Raw genomic sequence first — 19,867 nt, 5'->3', positions numbered from 1 at the left:
AATAAGTCTAAGAGTTAGGAGATGTAAGGAAAATAGTGCACTTCTAATGTAGTTTTCTACTAAAATGCTGTGTTACTTACTTGATTAATTAGCTAGTAAGCTGGATCTTTAAAGATGTTTATTCTGCAACAAAATCTTCAAAGTGTTGGCATCTACTTTCCAGATAGGTAGCAGCAACAAATGGTAGAATGCATGTAGCCCTTTTATAGTATATGTGTTATGTGTGCTTTGATTTGATTGGTTGTAGGATGTAAGGAAGCATAGTATAGGCTAGTTTGAATTTTTTTAAATTAATTGGAGTGTTTGTTGATGTGAGAATGGTGGTATGTGGTTGTTCCCGCATTAAAGCAGGTTCGTGTTTAAATGAAATATATTTATATGTGAAAATAAGTAATGAAAATGTTAGTTAAATGCAAAGAATAATAGAAAATGATAAAATGCATGTAATAGAATGTATAGTAAATGTGGATTAATAGTAATTTTATGTAAGAAACAGGTATTATATGTGAAAAGTTTTTTTTACAGAGAAATGACTTTTATCGATGATAAAGATGGTATTTTAGAAAGAAAAGTGTGCAAACATGAACTCGATATTATTTTTTTAACGATATTGTGGTAGTCTATATTTTTGTAGTCGATATTTTTGTAGTGTTAGGGCTAATTTCATGTCCAACGATATAATTGTAGTCGATATTTTTTTAAGCGATATTTATGTATTCGATATAGTTAGTACTCGATATTTGTTAGTCGATATTTTTGTAGTTTGTGTAATAAGTATAGTAAGTCGATATTTTTGTTGTCGATAATTTGTCAACGATATTTTGGTAAGTCGATAATGTGTCCGTCGATAATATTTCAGTGATCCATATTGGAGACTGGTGGAATAAAGAGTAGAGTGGAGAAGTGTGGCTCACCGATTAGAGTGGCAGACCCTGAGGCAGAGGTCTGGCCCGGGACCAGGTTTCTATTCCCGACGCGGCAGGGTCTTGGGCTCAATGTCCACGGATTCGATAATTCTCACCTAGGTGCCTACTCTAATCATGGGTCCCACTCTGCAACTCTGGGCAATAGCTTGCTTAATCTCCCCGAAAGCGCTAGGATGCCTGGCCTCACCTTGGAGGTGCCCAATAAGGGGGCATCTCACAGGGAAAGCCAGGAAGGGTTCCACAGCAGTATACAGTGCCAAGATACCTTTCAGGTGATAGTGCGCTTTACAAGTATACACACACACACACATTTACATTTTACATATATTTAAGTGCTGCTATTTTCATATACTATATTAAGGACCTGTATATTATATTATAGAACTTTAACTATCTGGGCCAGCAGAGTCAAGCACTATAGGAGAGGTTAGGTGGGTAAAACTCTGCACACAGATGCTAAAATCAAGGTAGGTGAGACAGTTGCTCAGCTGCATCAGTGCACCCATAATCCTTTGCAACACAAGGACAGATTCCTGCTGCTGTAAAGACTTGTATAAATGGTCCTCTATTTCATTTCATAAAAAACACAAAGTGATTTGCACACAGTAATGGTCAAAATATTTGTAAATGAAATTGAGACTCAGGCTTTCCATATTTCCATATCCCTTAATTATATGGAACTGACTGCCCTGCCTGGCTTCAAACTGGCTGCAGTGACAATGGGGAGATGATAGGTCCTTTGTGTGAAGGCAGTTCCTGCTACTTGATGGCCCATTGAGGCCCACCTAATCTATCTATTGTGTGACTAGCTGGAAGGAAGTCACAAAGTCTACTGTCAGTTACACCCAGTAATGGTATGTAACCCAAGACAGGCTGCAGGCACAAAAGGGCTAAGGGCAGAAAAAGGCCACATTACTAAAAGTGCAATTTTCAAAATTGTAATTAAAAAAACGACTTTGCCATTAAAAAGGGTGTTTTATTACAATTCCAAACACACCAAAATGATGAGGCTATGTGCTCCCATTTGAAAATGACAGCTCATTAAATGTAATATGGAACTTCTAATGCAATCCTCTAGGAAGATTGCATTACAAATTCACAGTAATGAAAAGCAAATTTATGGGTATTTCACTACCAAGACATGTAAAACATAAAAGCGTCCGGCCAGTCTTTTAATTACACAACAATCTTCCCTATGGGATGCCTAGGGTCTACCATAGGGGTGACTTATACACTGAGTTAACATGGCAGTTTCTAACTGCATTCAGGGTGTTACGTAAGTGGGATACAGAATCAGTGCTGAAGGGTTCACTGGTATCATTTAATTTACAGAGGCTGGGTATATGTTATACCACTCTACAGGGACCTAACAATAAATTAAATATGCCAAATGGTTATAATCCATTTTAGTCATGTTTTAGGAGAGTGAGCACAAGCACTTTAGCACTGGTTAGAAGTGGTAAAGTCCACAGAGTCCTAAGGGCAACACAAATAAGTTCAGCAAAATGGAGGAAGAGAGGGAATGCTTTGGGGAATACCACCTTCAGGCTGACAGGCCCTACAATAGGTGAGAGACCTTTTCTAATTTTGGTCAGTCAAACCTGAGGCACTTTCTAAGTTTACTTGTAAGCAAGTCTAGACGTAGCTTTGAGGTTAGGGTTAAGTGTGTTTTAACATTTATTTTCTTTACCTCCCAAGGATTTTCCATTATGTTTAATTGTCTTAAAATTGATATTGGCTAATCAGCTGGAGGTATGATGAACTGAAATTCGAGGCTGACGTCAGTGAAGTGGCAGTTTCTGTTACCATTACCACAGGAAGTGGTCTAGATAGTGCGTAAGATTTAAATGTGATTCCGGCATCTACAGGGAGTCCATGGAGGGCTTTCAGGTTGAATTTAAGTTTTCAATCTTGCATAGGCGTAGGACAATTCAATGTTGCTTGCCCAGGCTTTGTATCCTGGAATGAAGTTGTTAGGGAGAACAGATATATTATGTGTATTTGTACATTTGTATAGCAGACAACTCACCCAGAAGAGTATCCCAGCACTGGAAGTGTATATGATATTCCAGGAGTCAATGCCCGGCATGCCGAGGTCTTTTGTTAGCTTAACTCAGTGAGCAAAATAAAGTAGTAGTAGCATTTATGCAAAACTAGAGGGAGATACCATTATCAACTGCACTGACTGGAGGAGTAATCAGGAGGTTGGATTCACAAAGTTATGCCAGTTCTTTATTTTCAGGAAATATGCTTAAGATATGCTAAGGCCTGGCGGCCAGTTAAAGAGTAGGGAATCAGTACCTCCCTTTATTTGTATGCCATTTTTGCTCTGTTCAAGCATTTAAATATTCCTTCATCCAGTAGTACAGCCAAAAGATGATGTTGCTATAAAGTAGCTCTGACAAAATGAACAGCAAACATGGGAGTCAATGCAACAGTGATGAACACACAAGGGGAAATAGTGTGTATGGGTCTCTAGATTAGAGGTGGCTCGTACTCTGTGAAAAAATACTGCCCTCACTCACATAAATGTGACATGCTTCATCATCGGGCTTTCTTCAATACACCCCTGCGAAGACCAACAACTGAGGTGGAGCAAAAGGGAGGGGAAGACAATACAAACACATATGAATAATAACATATATGATAGATCAACAAAAGAAAAAGGTGCAGTAAGAATTAAAACTAGTTCACTGGTATCTTTTAGAAGTAATTGTATTCCTAGAACCACCGACTAGGATTAAAAACCAAAAAGGAAGGAGGTGATAGGAAAGTATTAGGAGTTTCCACACCCCTCCTTACTGCCAAATTGTCAACATGTTTGTGCTGCTTTTCAAATGCCTCCAGTTTCAGGTCATCACAGCCTTCATCAGGTCCTTTCAGATCCCAGAACTCTGAAAATTATGGACCCCTCCTACTCCTCAGTGCTGGGTGTCTGAAACCAATTGTTCGCAGAATGATGGGTTCAATTGGTAACTTAATCCAGAGAATCTGTGGGTAGAAAAAATCAAATCAAAAGTCAATGCAACAGCACATCAGTTGCACGCCGTAAAATAATGATAGGGCATCTATTTCAAATGTAATGCAGCTAAAGTTATAAACTGTTGCCTGTTATATTCTGCTTTTTTTGTTTTACTAAAAAAAATACGAATACATTACATCATCATATTATATATCCTCCAACCTCACAACAATGAAATATGCCAATGTAATCACGAGCTCCGTTTCTATTCCCCAGCTTCACCACTACATCAAAAGAGCCAGCTTCAAGGATGAATTTAAAAAAAAGGATTTCTTTGACAGTTCTGGGAACCCCCTGGCTCAGTATGATATTGTACACTGGCAGCTGGGAATGGATGCCAAAATACAGCACCGGACAGTTGGACGCTATGATTCCAGTGCCCCCTCAGGAAGGAGCCTGCACATTAATTCCAGCACCATTGTGTGGCCAGGATCTGCACAGGTAAGACCATGTTAAGAGTACAAAGATCTTCCAAAGCATCCATGAGTCCTTCCCCGCTAGTCCTTCCCCTCTAGTTGATAAACGCAATGCATATTGTATATATTGTATAAATGGATAAACTTAAAATGAATGTTAGTGATGGATCCTGACCAATAAGTTCTACAAATGTTCCCCACCATGAGAAGTAGTTATACATTTCATGTCTCAGTTTAAAAAAAGGATTATTTTGTGGTTCTGGTATGTTTAAAGCCTGGCTTTAAAGTGTTAGAGCTGAAGGTGATCACAACACTCTTTGCCATTGTGAACACTGTCTCCAGTCCTTGACGTTTCACCTAGAAATCATTTTTCTCATATTACTTAGTCTGATTAGATAAATGGAAGAAAAAGAAGATTATGTGTTGGACCTGGTCATGTTTGCAGGGTTATCCCAACCTTTCTGCCTCTTCCTCCTATTTTTCTGATCCTCTTTCTGTTAGCTTTAGGACTCTGGGCACTTTACCACTGATAATCAGTGCTGAAGTGCATGTACTCTCACCCTTAAAAAAGGTATGATTGGTTTACACCTGATTGGCATATTTAATTTTCTTGAATGTCTATTGTAATGTGATATAATATATACTGAGGGCCTGTAAATTGAATGCTATTTGTGGGTCTGCAGCACACTTTGCACAGCCCACAGAAGTAGCCTTTAAATCCGGTCTCAGGGATGCCACTGCAGTGCCTGCATGCGCAGTTACTGCCACATTGACTTGGCATTTAAAACTACTTGCGAAGCCTTAAACTCCTCTTTCACTACGTATAGGTCACCCCTAAGGTAGTCCCTAGGTAGCCTTACTGGCAGGGTGCCGTGAATGTAAAAGGTAGGACATGTGCCTTTATTGTGTGGCATGTCCTTGTAGTGGAAAAACGCAACTTTATTTCTCACTACTGTAAGGCCTACTCCTCTAATAGGCTAGCATTGAAAATGTCCTTATATATGTTTAAGTGGTAATTCCTGATATGAAAGGAATAGTACTGCCATTGTTGGTATGTTTAGAATGGTAGTGAAAAGTTATGCTTATGGATGTAGGTGGGTTTTTTATTACTATTTTAGAAATGCCACTTTTAGAAAGGGTCTGATACCAACACTGGGCTGGGGCTTCAAAGCAGTAAGGGCTAGCCTCAATGACTATCAAAACAAAATAACTGCCAGTACTGCCACTCTATTTCGGGTGATTTCAAAGGAACGTATTGACAACTGAACAATATGTACCATAGACCTTTTGATCAGTCTGAAATAAATCAGTTTCATTTCTTTTTCTTTTTTTCACATAGCAAAAACAATTTTTTCTTTTTGTTTGTCTTTATGTAATCTGAAAGATTTAAATTTGCACCATAGAATATCCTAGAAAAACATTCACTCTGCTCCTCTCACTCTTCTCATCACTTCCAACATTCATAGCCACACTCTATCTATAACCATTATTACAAAAACAACATTACAATATATACATATCATACAAAAGATTCAACATTGACAGCCATGGAATCGTTTTTCAGTAATTATCATAATTCATAACATTTATAATTAATCCTAAAGCTGTATAGAAACCAGGTCTACGCGTTTCGAACTCTCTGGGTTATGGGGAGTTCTCTTCAGGACCAAAAAAGCTGTAAAACAGAATTACAAAAAAGTGTAAGCTCAGGGGTGCCCTTGACCTCTCTTTTCTGCTTTCAGGCAAACTAATTAGGTATCTTAACTTATTATTCAGAAGCTCAATTACTCTAAGAGACTATAAAAAAAAAATGGGAAAAAAGATTTTCACTTAGTGTTAACCTACTATCACCAATACCAACCAATCTGCACCACCTATTTCCCGACGTATGACACTTGCATAATACTTACAGAGATGTCTTCTAGGGCTGTTGTTCAAATACGGATGGAGGGGAGTGGTTTGGATCCTGTGGTATTAATAAGATGGCATTAGTTTCCTGTGTTGGTGGCAAAAAAGGGGGGGTTTCATAATGGTATCGAGTGATTACTTACAGCATGCATTTGTTAGAAATTCTTTACTGTGTGTCCAAATGAAGCGTGTCATTGCCAGTTTCTGTGAAATGAAATGAGGGATTGTGATAATTGCAATGCAAGAATTGGTATTTATTTTTAGCGTGACGATGGCAACTGGCAACGCGGATTTACCTCAAGCTTCAATTATGGTGCGGCTCTTTCAGTCGTGCCAATACCTGCAAAGTGAAATGTACGGTAAGCCTCGCGTATAGTGGGGACAATGAAGGCTTTAGAGATCGTTGCTAGCGTGCAGGTCACCATTACTGTGTTTACCTTTAGCTACGACTCTGATGCGTGTTAATCATTCCTCTCCTCCTCCGTGTTCGATTTCCTTTAGCGTTTACTTCCTCTATTATTCATGTCTCGCGTTAGCTTGAACGCTAGGACTCATGGGAGTTGTAGTTGATACATGTCAGTTTTTTAAAGAGTTTATATCTATACCAATTAATTTATTTATTTATTTATTTATTTTAGCAACTTATAAAGCGCCTGGTGACCCGAGGGCATCCCCGCGCTATAAAGATTAAATCCTGCTGAGGGGGATAAGGGAGAAGGGTTTATTTAGGAAACAGGAGGGTTTTAAGTTTTTTCCTGAACGTCAGGAAATTGGGCTCCAGTCTGAGGGAGCGTGGGAGGGAGTTCCAACCAGTGGACGCTTTTACAGAGAAGCGTCGGCCTCCGGTACGTGTCCTCTTGTAAGATGTCCATCGCATCGTGAGCTTGTTCACACCCACAAGTAGGATGTGAAATTAGCTTGATTCATTCGCAGTGGTTTCAGTGACTGCTGTTCATACCAGTTGTTAATAAATTTTTAAAAGTGAATAGGAACAAAAGATATGCATATCGGTTGGCAGATGTGATTACTGTAATCTGTATATTTCAGAAATTTCGTTCAGTCCATCTACAGCTGTATTGAATTTGACAATAAGCATTGCCTCTCTTCTCGATAATTTTTCTTCAATGTCGCCCTTTCTCAAATCAAGTTCCACTTTTGAAATCACCGTCCATCTGATGTCTTTTTTGCTGTGGTTATTAATTTTCCAATGGTTTACTAGTGAAGCCGTCTTGATATTTTTCTTTATTCTGGATTTATGCTGTGTTATGCGAGTTCTTATTTCCAAAACAAGCCAGGACATTTTGTGATAATGGTTGTAGATAGAGTGTGGCTATGAATGTTGGAATGGATGAGAAGAGTGAGAGAAGCAGTTATTTTGTTTTGATAGACTTTTAGAAAGGGAGCATATTTCTGTGTTTTAACTGTTTGTGCTTTGCAGCCGGACTCCAATCCATACATAGAGCAGAGTGACAGTTACACTTTGTGCATACTTTCCAGACAGCCACAACACAGGAAATGCTGTTTATTCAACAATGACATCTGCTCACTGATAGTCTTCCAGGGCTGGGAGAGTGGGGGGTGGGGGTACACTTACATTTGTATAGGCTGTGTCCTGCCCTCACACACAGGGCTTGTTTACCCGCTACTGATGTCTGGAGCTAGCGAGGGGTTGAAAGGGGATGTGTTATCCTTGAAAGGATTTTCTTTGAACTTGCCCATGAAACAAAGACATTTTGCGGTATAAGTACAGGGGCTCTGACCCCACATTTTGAGATCACATTTGAACTGGATCTGAACCTCTGTCACAAGAACAGCCTGCTCTGGACATATGACTCAACTGGACTGCTCTTCTGTTGTAGCCCTGCTACTGGCTGGGTGGTTAAAGGTTTCATAGGATTTCTTTTCTCCTTTTAGCTCTGCTGCCAGCTGCCCCTGACTTTGGCTACACTAAGCACTGCTAGGCAGCCATGAGGAACAGCAGTGTGAACTACCTGCTCCCATGTGCTACCTGCTTGTCTGCTACTCACTGCATGTGAACCCTCTCAGTGTTCTACCCAGGGCTTGTAGGCATGCCTGTTTTTTAAAAAAAAAAAAGCTAGTGCATGCTGTGCACTTCAGTTTTACTCACAGCACGTGTGGAGCACTTCTTGTCACGAACTAGCACTTGTTGACCCCAGCCCGAGCACGTGTTGAGTGCTAAGGATAACTTGGTGAGCGTGTGATGAATGCTCCTCATCCGACAAGAAGCAAGGGCCCCTGCAGAGCATCGCTTCCCAAATAGGTGTTCCTGGACCAGGGCCAAGTCCACAACCTTGGAGACAGCATGCTCCTGATTGCCTAACCCATTCCTCAATCTGGAGACCAGAAGCTGGACTTGTGCCCAAGCCTACGTCTCCCCTCCCCAGTGCATAGCACTGGTTGTTGCACACAGTGGCCCAAAGAGGGTTTACCCAATCCTTTCTTTCATGTGCATTTCCTGCATGCCATCTGTGTTGACATACCTGGAGGAGGTAACCCTCTCTGTCAGGTGACCAGGAGTAAAGTTTTGATGGAGGGCCCAATCGCTCTCAAATCCCCTGCTGCTTTCAGAAAGGCACGGTTGGGATTTCGTACTGACAGATAACATAAAGGATCAGATATGGCACCATCACAGATGGACATTCCTAAAATTACCACATTATACATAGTAGGTGCGCAGGAGTTCCTGTAGCCTATGCTTTCAAAATAAAACTCACTCATTGCAGTTAGGCCATTGTGATGACCCTACCTCTGCTAATAGGAGCACTGGTTTTCCTGAATCTATGTTCATTTACTGTTAATGATTTGCTTATGACAATCTGTATTGATTTATGTATTTTCATCTAACCTAACTACAGTATTTCATGCCCTGATATTATAATGTATGGAACTTTGATCCTTGCATTGACATAATAACAAGTATCATTTCAGGATGTGCGTAATTTGAACAGTAATATTAATACTTGTACCTTTTTAGAACCTGCTGCATTTCTTGCCCTGATGTTAGGACGTATGTTTTAATTCTTGCACTGTCAGGATAAGGAGTACTGACTCAGAATTGGCATATTATGCACAGTTTCCTTGTTATGTCTTTTGATCTATGTTTTATGTACAGTATACAATATATATTCTTATGTAATCTTGTGTGGAGATTCTTATGTGGTGTATTTATTGCATTGCTGGTGTGAGTGTGTTGCTCAAACTCTTCACACATTACCTCTGAGGGTAAGCCTGACTGCTCTGTGCTAAGCTTTCGGGGGTGAGCACAGGTTATCTTTGGTGTGTAACTTACTTGTCCTGATGAGAGTGTTGGGTTCTCCCTGGTTTAGGTGCATACCATAGCTAATCAAAAACCTCATTTCTAACACCATAACACACACTATTCTCCAGTGTATCGCACAAATGTCCAGGATTTGAAACAGTGTCTGAAATGACCTGAAGGCGGTGGTCACCTTATATAGAGTGCAATAGTGTGTAAAATATACTGTAGAACACAAGCATGTAAACGTACTTAAGTATTTAGACAAAAAGATGAAGTCACCAAGTATTTCTATCAATAGAAAACAAGTTGTCAAACATATAAAAAGGATAGAAGGATAGAAGGATAGAAGGTCTATCTTTTCTACAAAAGATTGCTACCAAGAAAATGTCCCGGCCGTGTCTTCTGAAATTGAGAACAGAGAGTAGAAGTGTCCATGGCCTGCGTTGGTGATGTAGGAATATCAGCATTTCCCAACAAGCAATGAGCCACATGTCAGAAATGCAAGGAATCTCACATAATGGACTTCTCAGGAAGTTAGGTAGTCACCATGTGTCCTTTGCTGGTCACAACATGGAATAATTCAGCATCGAAAGGAGCATCAGTCTATCCTTTTCTATGCTGCAGAACAAGCATATCATCTCATATAGTAAAATGTATGTATTTTGCCTATTTACGTTTGTCAGCACAGGCCTTCATTTTCCTTTTACAATCCAAGTCTTTTTTGCGGGTTTCTTCCTCAGTATTTGAACCTCTGTTGGTCCATTGAAGTAACTAGGTCATCTTGGCTCTCCTGAATATCATGGTTGCAGGGCTTTAATATGTGGTTGTGTGAGGGCTCAAACAGTAAGCTTTTGGAGCCAAGTTTAAGACAGTTTTATGACTGAGCTTTTCTAGTACAGCACTCTGAACAGCTTACTTAAGAGTGCTCATGAAATGTTTGACAAGGCCATTGGCCTGATGCCAAAGCGGTATGCTCATCTAATACTTCACATTAAATGACTTAGAAAGTCTCTAAATTCTCAACTGTTGAAAGTTGGTCCATTACCAAATTTTACAGATGCAGGCACACCCCATGTCACGAAGATGCCATCTAATCTCTCAATTACTCTTTCTTGAGTAATAGATGAGAGATTTTCTATCAGTATAAAATGGTAGTATTCATCAACGATCACCATCAGGTGATGTCTGTTGTCAAGAGGACCGAAGAAGTCAATAGCAATTCTTTACCATGCATGCGCTGGCAACTCAACATGTTTCAGGTGTGTTGAGTGGTTTTTGATGATAGGCAGTTGCCTAACTGACAGGCCTTCAATTCTCTTTCAACTCTCTTGGCCAGATGTGGAAACCAGACTCAATCTCGGAGAGCTCATTTGGTGTCGACAATTCCACAATGTCCTTCATTGTGACTTCAATTATCAGTTGTTGCAGACTCTACAGAATGACAATTCTCGAACCTCTTAGAATAATGCCTTCCGGAGTAATGGACACTTCATATTTGAAACTTTAAAAATTAAGGTATTTACTAATGCTGGTATCAACACTGTTGTGTAATAATGTCTTTAAGTTTCAGCATGTTACTCTCATGACTAGTGGCAGTGACAACTTTTTCCAACAAAATGGCATCTAGGGTGCTTGATTCCACAATTACATTTATGTATGCTTCAGCCGTCTTGGAATATTTGCCAGGACACTGTAGAGACACCTGTGTAAAGTAGTTAGCAGGGGTTTGAACTTTCCCTAGACGATGCATGATGGTGTAGTTGTATTCTTGCAATCGCAGACCCAAATGCAAAGAGACATATTTGCCTTTGCATTGCCAAATATGGTAAAAAATGCTTGATGATCTGTCAGAAGCCCATAGGGTTTCCAATACTAGAATACATGGAAATGTTCACAAGCCCACACCACTGCTAAGCTTTGTTTCTCAGGTTGTGAATAAGCACATTCAGTTTGGGCCAAACCTCTGCTTAGAATTGCCACTATACGTCTTCGAGCATTTGGGTGTTCGCTATGCTGTGCCAGTATGGCACAAACCCCGGCAGGGCTAGTGTCAACAAAAACCTTGGTATGCAGCTTTGGATCAAAGTATGCAATTTCAGGAGCATTCTTGATAGCTTGTTTGATTTTCTGAAAGCTTTACTCGCATTCATGTGCCAATGAAAATAAATATTTCTTCTTCGTAAAGTCTCTCAATAGTGCACTGAAATTGGCATGGTATTATCTGGAGCCATAGCTGGCCATGCCATGGAATGAACGTAACATGGAAACATCTTGTGGGGGACTGACAGTGGACAGCGCCTATACTTTAGCTGGATTGGGTATCATGCCCCCATCAGATAAGATATGGCCAAAGAATTCAAACTTTGTCTTTTGGAAGTGAAACCTGCATCAGAGAGCAAGCAACACACTTGCATGAGAACATTATCGTGCGCCTGCTGTGCAGCTCCAAAAACCAATGTCATCACTATAATTGGAAGCATTCATCACAGGTTGTATGATATGTTGAATGCTATCTTGAAATATCTCCACAGCCGATGACACTCCAAATACATTTCTTTTGTAATGGAACAGACCAATATGTGTGGAAAAGATGGAAATGTTCCTGCAATTCTCCTCGAGTTCCAACTGATGATATATTTTATTCAGATCAAGGCGACAGAATACCTTCACACCATTCAATTGTGTTATCACGCTGACAATGTGCAGAACTGGATGTCATTCTCTTTCAATTGCCTTGTTTGCTTGACGCATATGCACGCAGATGTGTGCAGCCCTTTAACTTTCCTTTTTGGATACTATGTGTAGGAGAGTAGGATCTGCTTCCTATGGTTACACCCCACTTTTTGCTGTGTTTCACTGTTTTTTTGGGTTTAGTCTGGCTGTGGCCCTGCTAATCAGGACCACAGCCTAGCTGTTCTCTCTCTAAATTGATTCCATGTACATTAGGTACATACCAGATTGGTTACTGAGTTACCTTGTGAGCCCTAGTATATGGTACCTTAGGTACCAAGGGCAGAGGTACCCCAGAGGCCTCCCAGGGGCTGAAGCATATATTATGCCACCCCTGAGAAGCCTTCCAAAATGGAACCACAGGTCTGCACTTGCAGCCTCGGTAAGGTGGTGTAAGCACCCCTTACTGGGATATAGTATACCTAGATCCACCATTAAAAACAGACACATATTAACCTATAAGTCACTCCGATGGCAGGCCTTGACAATCCTGAAGGCATATTGCTTGGTTTTGTGTGAGAGGGTGCCCTAGCATGAGCTGAGCACCTCTGCAGCTTTAGGAATCCTTTTCTTATAGCTGTTCTGTGATATGCCATACTATATACTCTTAAGTGCATTATAATCCTCGCGGTCAATACTATCTTTGGTTTGGCTTTATCAAAACATGTCGTGTTTGGTGTCAAACATTTTGGAATACTACCCCCCGCCAATTCTGGTGGAGGGTGTAGCATTCCACCCTTCTAGAGGGAGAAGACATGTACACACTGGTACACCCTGTAATAGTTTTAAAGAGCCTCAGCATCATAAAATGGATGCTGCTGCCACAGACACAAGTCTGACCTCCTGCTGCTGGACGAAACTCCAGCAGGGAAGGCCTGGACAATAGGTTTCCTGTCCAGGGAGGTGCCACCACATCCCCAGACAGGCTTTAGTGTATTAGGGCAGGGTGGGTTGCTTTCAGTGAATGCTTTTAAGACACTGCCTGGGGCACACAAGGTGCTCCATGCAATTCCCAGTGCAAACCGGTTGCTTGGGCACTCAGCCCCAGCTCTGGCGTGAAACTGGAAAAAAGGGGAAGGGGTGTAACCACCCCCTCCCCAGGTCCTCCCATAGGTGGGACCCTAGAGTTTGTCCAACCCTTAAACTTAGTATAAGTATAGGAACCCAGTCACTAGGACCTTAGATTACTCAGGACGAAACTCTGAAGAGGAAATCTTGGACCTTTGACATTCCATATCGACTGGAAGATGGAAGAAATCTCCCTTGAGGTCAAGGAGTGACCTCACTGTTCAAACAGGCACCAAAAAGCACCTTGCCGGTCTGCATTTATGAAGCTCCTGCCAGATCCCAAATAATCTGTGACACAGGACATGGACTTCCAGACATCTCTGAGGCCAACACGAGATCCCAGCAAAGCTGAGACCCGCAGCCGACATAAGAGACGTGAGACCAAAACACCTGGACATCCTGCAATTTTGCAACTGCACCTACTTCCCAAAGTTTTCTGAAGTTGTGTATAGGATATTTATTTCCCTTGCCCTGAGCACCTTTTGCACTGAAGCTGAGAGGCCCAATCTCCACGAGTGTTCCGTGGGCTCGTTGTCTTCACTGCAGCTCAAGGCGGCTTCACGATCCTTAGTCTGTTGACTAGTAGGTCCCCACGAAGTAGAATCCTTTGTTGCTTGAGCTTTCCTGTTTGCTCCAGACGTTCTCTGACTCCCCTCAAAAGGGTGAGTCCTTCAGACATTGCTGGTCTGCACTGAAGCCAATCTTGTCATCTTGCGTGGGTTGCTGTTGCCAAGGCTTGTTGGGTCCAATACGAATACCGACACAGCAGTACTGGACATCTGTTGTGGGACAGCTCGAATCCAGCTCCTGGTTGTCGCCGACCTCGTGGCTAAAGAGTCAAGCTTCACCTACTTCACCATAAAGCACCCGACATCGACTGGCATCTTCTTGTCGCCATCCTGGTCACGGGCTAGTGACCCAGACTCCGTCCCCTCTGCTTTCAGGTTCTTCTGATCTCCAATTCACCCTTGGATCCATCCGGACACTTTTCTACTGGTCGTCTGCAGCACTTCTTTGCAGCTCTTCATAGGAATCGACGTCGAAACCAGACACTAAAAGACATCTATGCACCCGGCTTCCCTGGGTGAGGTAACACGAGTACTTCGGTGCTCCCATGGGTCTTGACTCTCGAAGTGTCCAGTACTGAGGGGTTCCCTCGCATTCCACTCCTAAGTCTCCTAAACCTTTAACTTTGTAACTTAAACTTTCCTTATAGAAGTCCATGGTGATTCGCAGCTATGTTTAGACACTGCACGCGTCCTCCGTTGGTCTCCTGCGTCTCTACCTTGGGTGGTTCCTGGTTGCCCCAGCAGTTCTACAGGCCCTAGGCCTCACTTCTATCCCTCATGTGGTTCTTATATCACTATTTTAGTATATGGTTTGTGAGGCCCCTAGGGCAAACAAAACGTATACTGTGCTATTTACTGTGTGCTATTTAAAGTTCTTGTATTGTACTTTGGCCTCTAGCCTCATAAAGAGACTAGAGGGCTTGTGTTTAGAATAAATACATCTATTTTTTATATATACCTTGCGTGGTGTACTTTCATTTGATTATTCAAGAGATTATAGTTTGGTAAAACAAGCTACTTTATATTCCTTCAAGACTTAGCCTGAAGGCTGCTATCCACAGCTACCACTTGGATAGCTTTCTATAAAGGTTGTATTAAACCTACCATCAATAAGGGTCGTTTGAACTGGTGCAAGGTGCCCACTAGAATAGTGACATCATTTGCCAGGCCAACTTCTCACACTATGTCTCTGGGAGAACCCCAAGGCATTGGACCTGTGCAATGATCAATATTATCATGTTTGAGTAAGGATTCAAGTTCTTTTTAAACAGCTTTCTGTAAATGAATTCAATTCATCTGTATCTTTGGGCAATAGAATGGATGTCCTCATTAATGTGTAGTTAGACTTTCATAGTTTTGAGTTTTCATAACCCATGAAACAATGAAGGAAATTGACTTACTATTTTATGATGAGCATTCATGTTATATTTCAGGGTTATCAGTCCCATATCAGCAGCTGTGCGGAAGCTGAGTATACGGGCACTTGATGCCGTAATTTGAAGTACATGAATGGCTGCTTGAACCTTTGTTTTCTAGTGTTTCATCATTGCTACAAATGCACCTTGAATTTTCAGTGGCGTCTGGTCAGCTCCCATATACGCTTTATTTTTTGATGGCCTAAGTTTGTCACTAGAGACCATTCATTATATTTCTACCCAGGCATAATGTTTATCAACGCACCATTGTCAATAATAAAAGGTATTGAACAACTCTTGACTTTGAATGTTATTTGTATACAATGTTTGAATGACTTTAATACTTTGTCGTGTCGACATTTCTATGACTGGCATTTTTCCTCACATGTGGCCAGTCCTACATGCATGTTTTTCAGAGGTAAACATCAACATTGCAACACCATTTTCTTCACTTTCACTTGACGTTAATACTGATGAGCTGTTTGACTAGGATTTAGCTGCTGATCGACTTTGTTTGGTGTTGATTTGCCTCAGTTGATGTGGTCGCTTGGTCTTGTGGGTTTGCGTCGAATGTCACTTCTGGAACATTCGGACGGTCATTTTGTCTCTGTGCAGTGATGCACTTGCTGTTTCCTTCGCCTTGGAGACCACTGCAAAAGTGGTCTCTTTTCCACAGCCTTTGCACAGCTGCCTAATAGTGGGACACTTATCTTTTTGTGGAAATGAAAATCCTCACCTGAAGCACAATTTCTTGAGGATAAATCAATTTGTGTCCCGCAGCCCTGTGCTTTGGCTTACTTTTCACTCTCATGACTGACTCACTCTGTGCACCTCCAGCCTCCATATCAGCAGCATGTCAATCAGCTTTCTCTTCAGATCTGTATCAGTCACTCTGCGTTGTATACCTTCCTCATCATTAAATTAATTGTACTTACAGTGTTTGATCAATTCAACTATGGCCTCACTAGATTTTTGTTGTTCTTGACTAAAGATATACCTTTCATAATCTACATTCGACATTGGACTAAGCTTATGATTCAAGGCTGCTTTGATTTGACTATATGAAATTTCCTCAGCTCGCAGCATTTTCTTTATGACTTCTTTTACACCTTCACCAGCAAGATTCTTAAGGTACTTGATAATCTTCTTGTTATCTGCTTCTTCTTTCGGATCAATGAAATCATCAAATGTCTCTATCCAGGCAGCACTCTGTCATCAATATGGCGCTTTTTGGCAGTATTGAATGGTGGTGTTGGTTTCTAGAAGGTGGCAGCATCGTAGCCATGGGCGGAACTTACTGATGCGGAGAGTAGCGTTCTTTCCGGTGCAGTTTGGTAATCTTCTTTATGCAAACAAACTCTGAGGCCTTCCAACATGCGGACCTCTGGGTCATCTTTGATAGTGACAGGAGACATGACCATTTTCTTGGTCTCCATTGGAAAAGCAAACTTTCACAATTCCAATTACTGCTATCGGCTTTCTGAACTTTGGAGACCTCTGTAAATATTTTGAACTCCACTCTGCAGCACAGCGTTTGTGATGTGGCACTACGGAAATGGATGGCTCCGCAAGCACATTCCCGGGTGCTTTCGCTGGGATCATTTCCCCCAACACTGTGGTACAATGACTTCCTTTACTCAGTTCGGGTAAGCAGATGGCTGTTTCTTGTATTTTAATTTTGGCACTGTTAAGTGTATCTTGGTAATGCCTAATACTGTAGTATGTTTATCTAGAGACCTGTATCGATACTCCTATTTCTGACCCTTGTCCAGTTATAATTCACTAATATCCATACAACGGCACAGAAACCCGTTTTCAGATTAAATCATAGCGCATGCTGTCACATTTAGCAAGCACTATTCCTCCAGCCCCGTAGAAAGCACACCGAGTTCTCTAAACAAACCAAGCCTCCAGCAAACCTGGGAAATCCCCCGCTGCTATTGTTTTGATTTCGTTCGAGAACTCCTGTAAAGAATGTAAGAACGACCAGTTCTTAATGACATCCTTACTGACGTCTTATGTCCATCCTTACGTCAAACCCGGCACCTTTCAGGTTTAAATATACCGACGCTGCCCTAAGCAGAGACACAGTGGTGATGAGCTTGGAGCAGCGACTACTTGCCGGAGAGCCCAGCTGATGCGGAGAGGCCACGGACGCTGCCCCTCCCTTTTTGACGCGCTGAGGAAGATGCTGCCTTTCCTCTTGCCGAGGAATGCAGCCTCCAGCGTTTCCAGCTTGCCCTCACGGGTAACTGGGATACCGAGTCCTGAGAAAGAGATACCAGCCCTCCAGCCTTCTAAATCCCAGGTACTGAGCTGACTAACCCCTTACAGAGAATTCTTGAGTCAGACTCTTGGCAAAACAAACTTAACTTAAACTTACTTACTCCTTCCCACGTATTAGGCTTAGGTCAGGTAAACCGGGGTAGGCGTAGTTAGAAGCACCAGTTGAGTACGATTAGTCAATGTATATATGTATGTATATCTTTTATCCATTTTAAAGTATCATATGGCTAAGAAACCATATCAATGCTTTTACAGTATTATTTTATAATCCTGCTTTTACTGTATGCACTTTACTTAACTATAAGTATTGCAATCGTAGCGATTCATTTCTCTTGTATGAGAAAAGAGACTGATCAATAAATAACACCTTTTATTGAACACGCCCGTCTCTTCTTTTCTCTACAATCTGGTGAAACTAAGTATGCACGTATTGACTGAGTAAAATAGCTGTCTTTTGTTTTCACACGACTCTAGAGATATACTCTTGATCAGGGAGAGCAAAGTTGTCATGTTCTATGGTTGTCAGAAACTAAATCCCTTCTTGTCTATCCAGGGAGGTTAAACTCCTCCTCGCCTATTCGAGAAAGTTTCTAGTGAACTCTGAGCTAGCTGGCACACAAAACGTAAGTCTAATATCGTCAGTAGAAGACCTAGTTAACCTCTGTCCTACGTCTATACTATTGAAGATATTATTCCAATGCGCAGAGCCTATTGGGATAATAGGAACTACACTACAATACCTGGTTGATCTCTGCCTTGCATCACTTTTGTTTGCAGCATTATCTTGCAATTTTCTGCTCTTTCAAAACCTGGTTTCATTTGAATATAGCTCTATTACTCCATATGATTTATGGCTTTGGTGGTAAATGATAGGCTGGTACCTATCTTCATGGCCTCCCCACCAGGTTCTTGGTTAATGATGTGTACACTTATCAATAAAGCTTTCATTATCATTTTCTTTTGCGAGTTTTGTATATTGCAAACTCGACTGGAAGGTATCAGAGTGGTTTACATGAGCACCAGTTATGTAACAGACAGACACATCCATTTTTATTAGGCACAGGGAGATTAATTAATTTGCCCAGAATCACAGGATGTTGAGCATCACTGCCGAGACTCAAACCGGTTCCCCACCTTCGAGGTCGACCAATCGAGCTGTTAGGCCACATCCTCTCCCCAAAGTAGGTTGAATTTGCAGGGAATCGAACCTGGGTCTCCCGCGTGGCAGGCGAGAATTCTACCACTGAACTACACAGACTGGGGCTGCACTTTGACTCCACAAACGCCAAGCGTCAATTCTGCATTTCGATGGAGGCACAAATGGCTCACATGAGCAGTTTGCTGGATCACAGCAAACTCTATGGGAGAGCACTGTTAATCTTGGATGTATTTATCCCTTATCTCATCGCCAGTTGTAGCATCCTCCCAGACCCGGCTATTTGCCAATGTCTATGCTACACACGGATCTTATTATAACATGTCTTTATTTTTCTTTGAGTAACTACAAACTCATCATTCTAAACCTGCATCCACTCCACTCTGCTCTATCATTTACATCACAGTTCTAAGGAGTCCATCAGGAGCCACAATGGTTCCATCATTGCAAACGCACACAGAACTACACCAGGCTCATTTGGAATAATAAAGGTTGTAGGGCCCATGGCAGGGCAGATTCAGGAGTGACATCTGATAATCCCAATTTCTCATTGATGAGCTTCAATAACCCTGAAACATTCCTAGGTTGTGAGGGCGCTCTCTCTTCTATAATCTGTTTGATAATAGTGTCCTGTGCGAGGTCAGGATACTTCACCTACTATAGCAAGATTTGTAGGGTCAGTTAAGAAAGAAGAAGGTGTGGATTTGAATAATTTTGCAGCACATTCTATCAGTGGTGGTATGGTCGGTAAAGCTTATGTAAATGGGGGTAGCCTGGAGATCAAAGCAGAGGATTGGTCTAAAACAAAGGTTTTCAGAAAGTTGTATTTCAAACCTATAAAAAATTGAGTCTTAAAGGGCTTTGAATATGCATAATGATAGCCTCATGTCTTGCCATAAAATGTTGCCTCCAATAGGTTTACTGAATGGAAAATTGGGATTTTATTAAATTCAAGGAGGCTAGCATGATCCCTCCCTAGTAAGTGGAGTTGGGAGATGTGAGGGTATTATTTACAAAATTTTATTTTGATGGTAAATTTGCTTTATTTAGTTGTTTAAGATTAATCATAATGCAAGTGATAAGCATTTGGT

General features: G+C 41.4%; 1 protein-coding gene across 1 annotated transcript in view; it reads left to right on the top strand.

The window, feature by feature from the left end:
- Nucleotides 1-19,867, top strand: part of LOC144797903 (vomeronasal type-2 receptor 26-like) — a 112,301-nt gene that overhangs the window by 49,484 nt on the left and 42,950 nt on the right. The window contains exon 4 of the mRNA XM_078668705.1: nucleotides 4,165-4,399. Within this exon, the coding sequence (XP_078524831.1) occupies nucleotides 4,165-4,399 (235 nt within the window). The remainder of the gene's footprint in view (nucleotides 1-4,164; nucleotides 4,400-19,867) is intronic.

The sequence above is a fragment of the Lissotriton helveticus genome, chromosome 12 (assembly GCF_964261635.1).
Source record: "Lissotriton helveticus chromosome 12, aLisHel1.1, whole genome shotgun sequence".
In the NCBI taxonomy this organism is placed as follows: Eukaryota; Metazoa; Chordata; class Amphibia; order Caudata; family Salamandridae; genus Lissotriton; species Lissotriton helveticus.
Note: the sequence above shows the minus strand (reverse complement) of the source record. Positions and strands in the feature narration are given on the sequence as shown.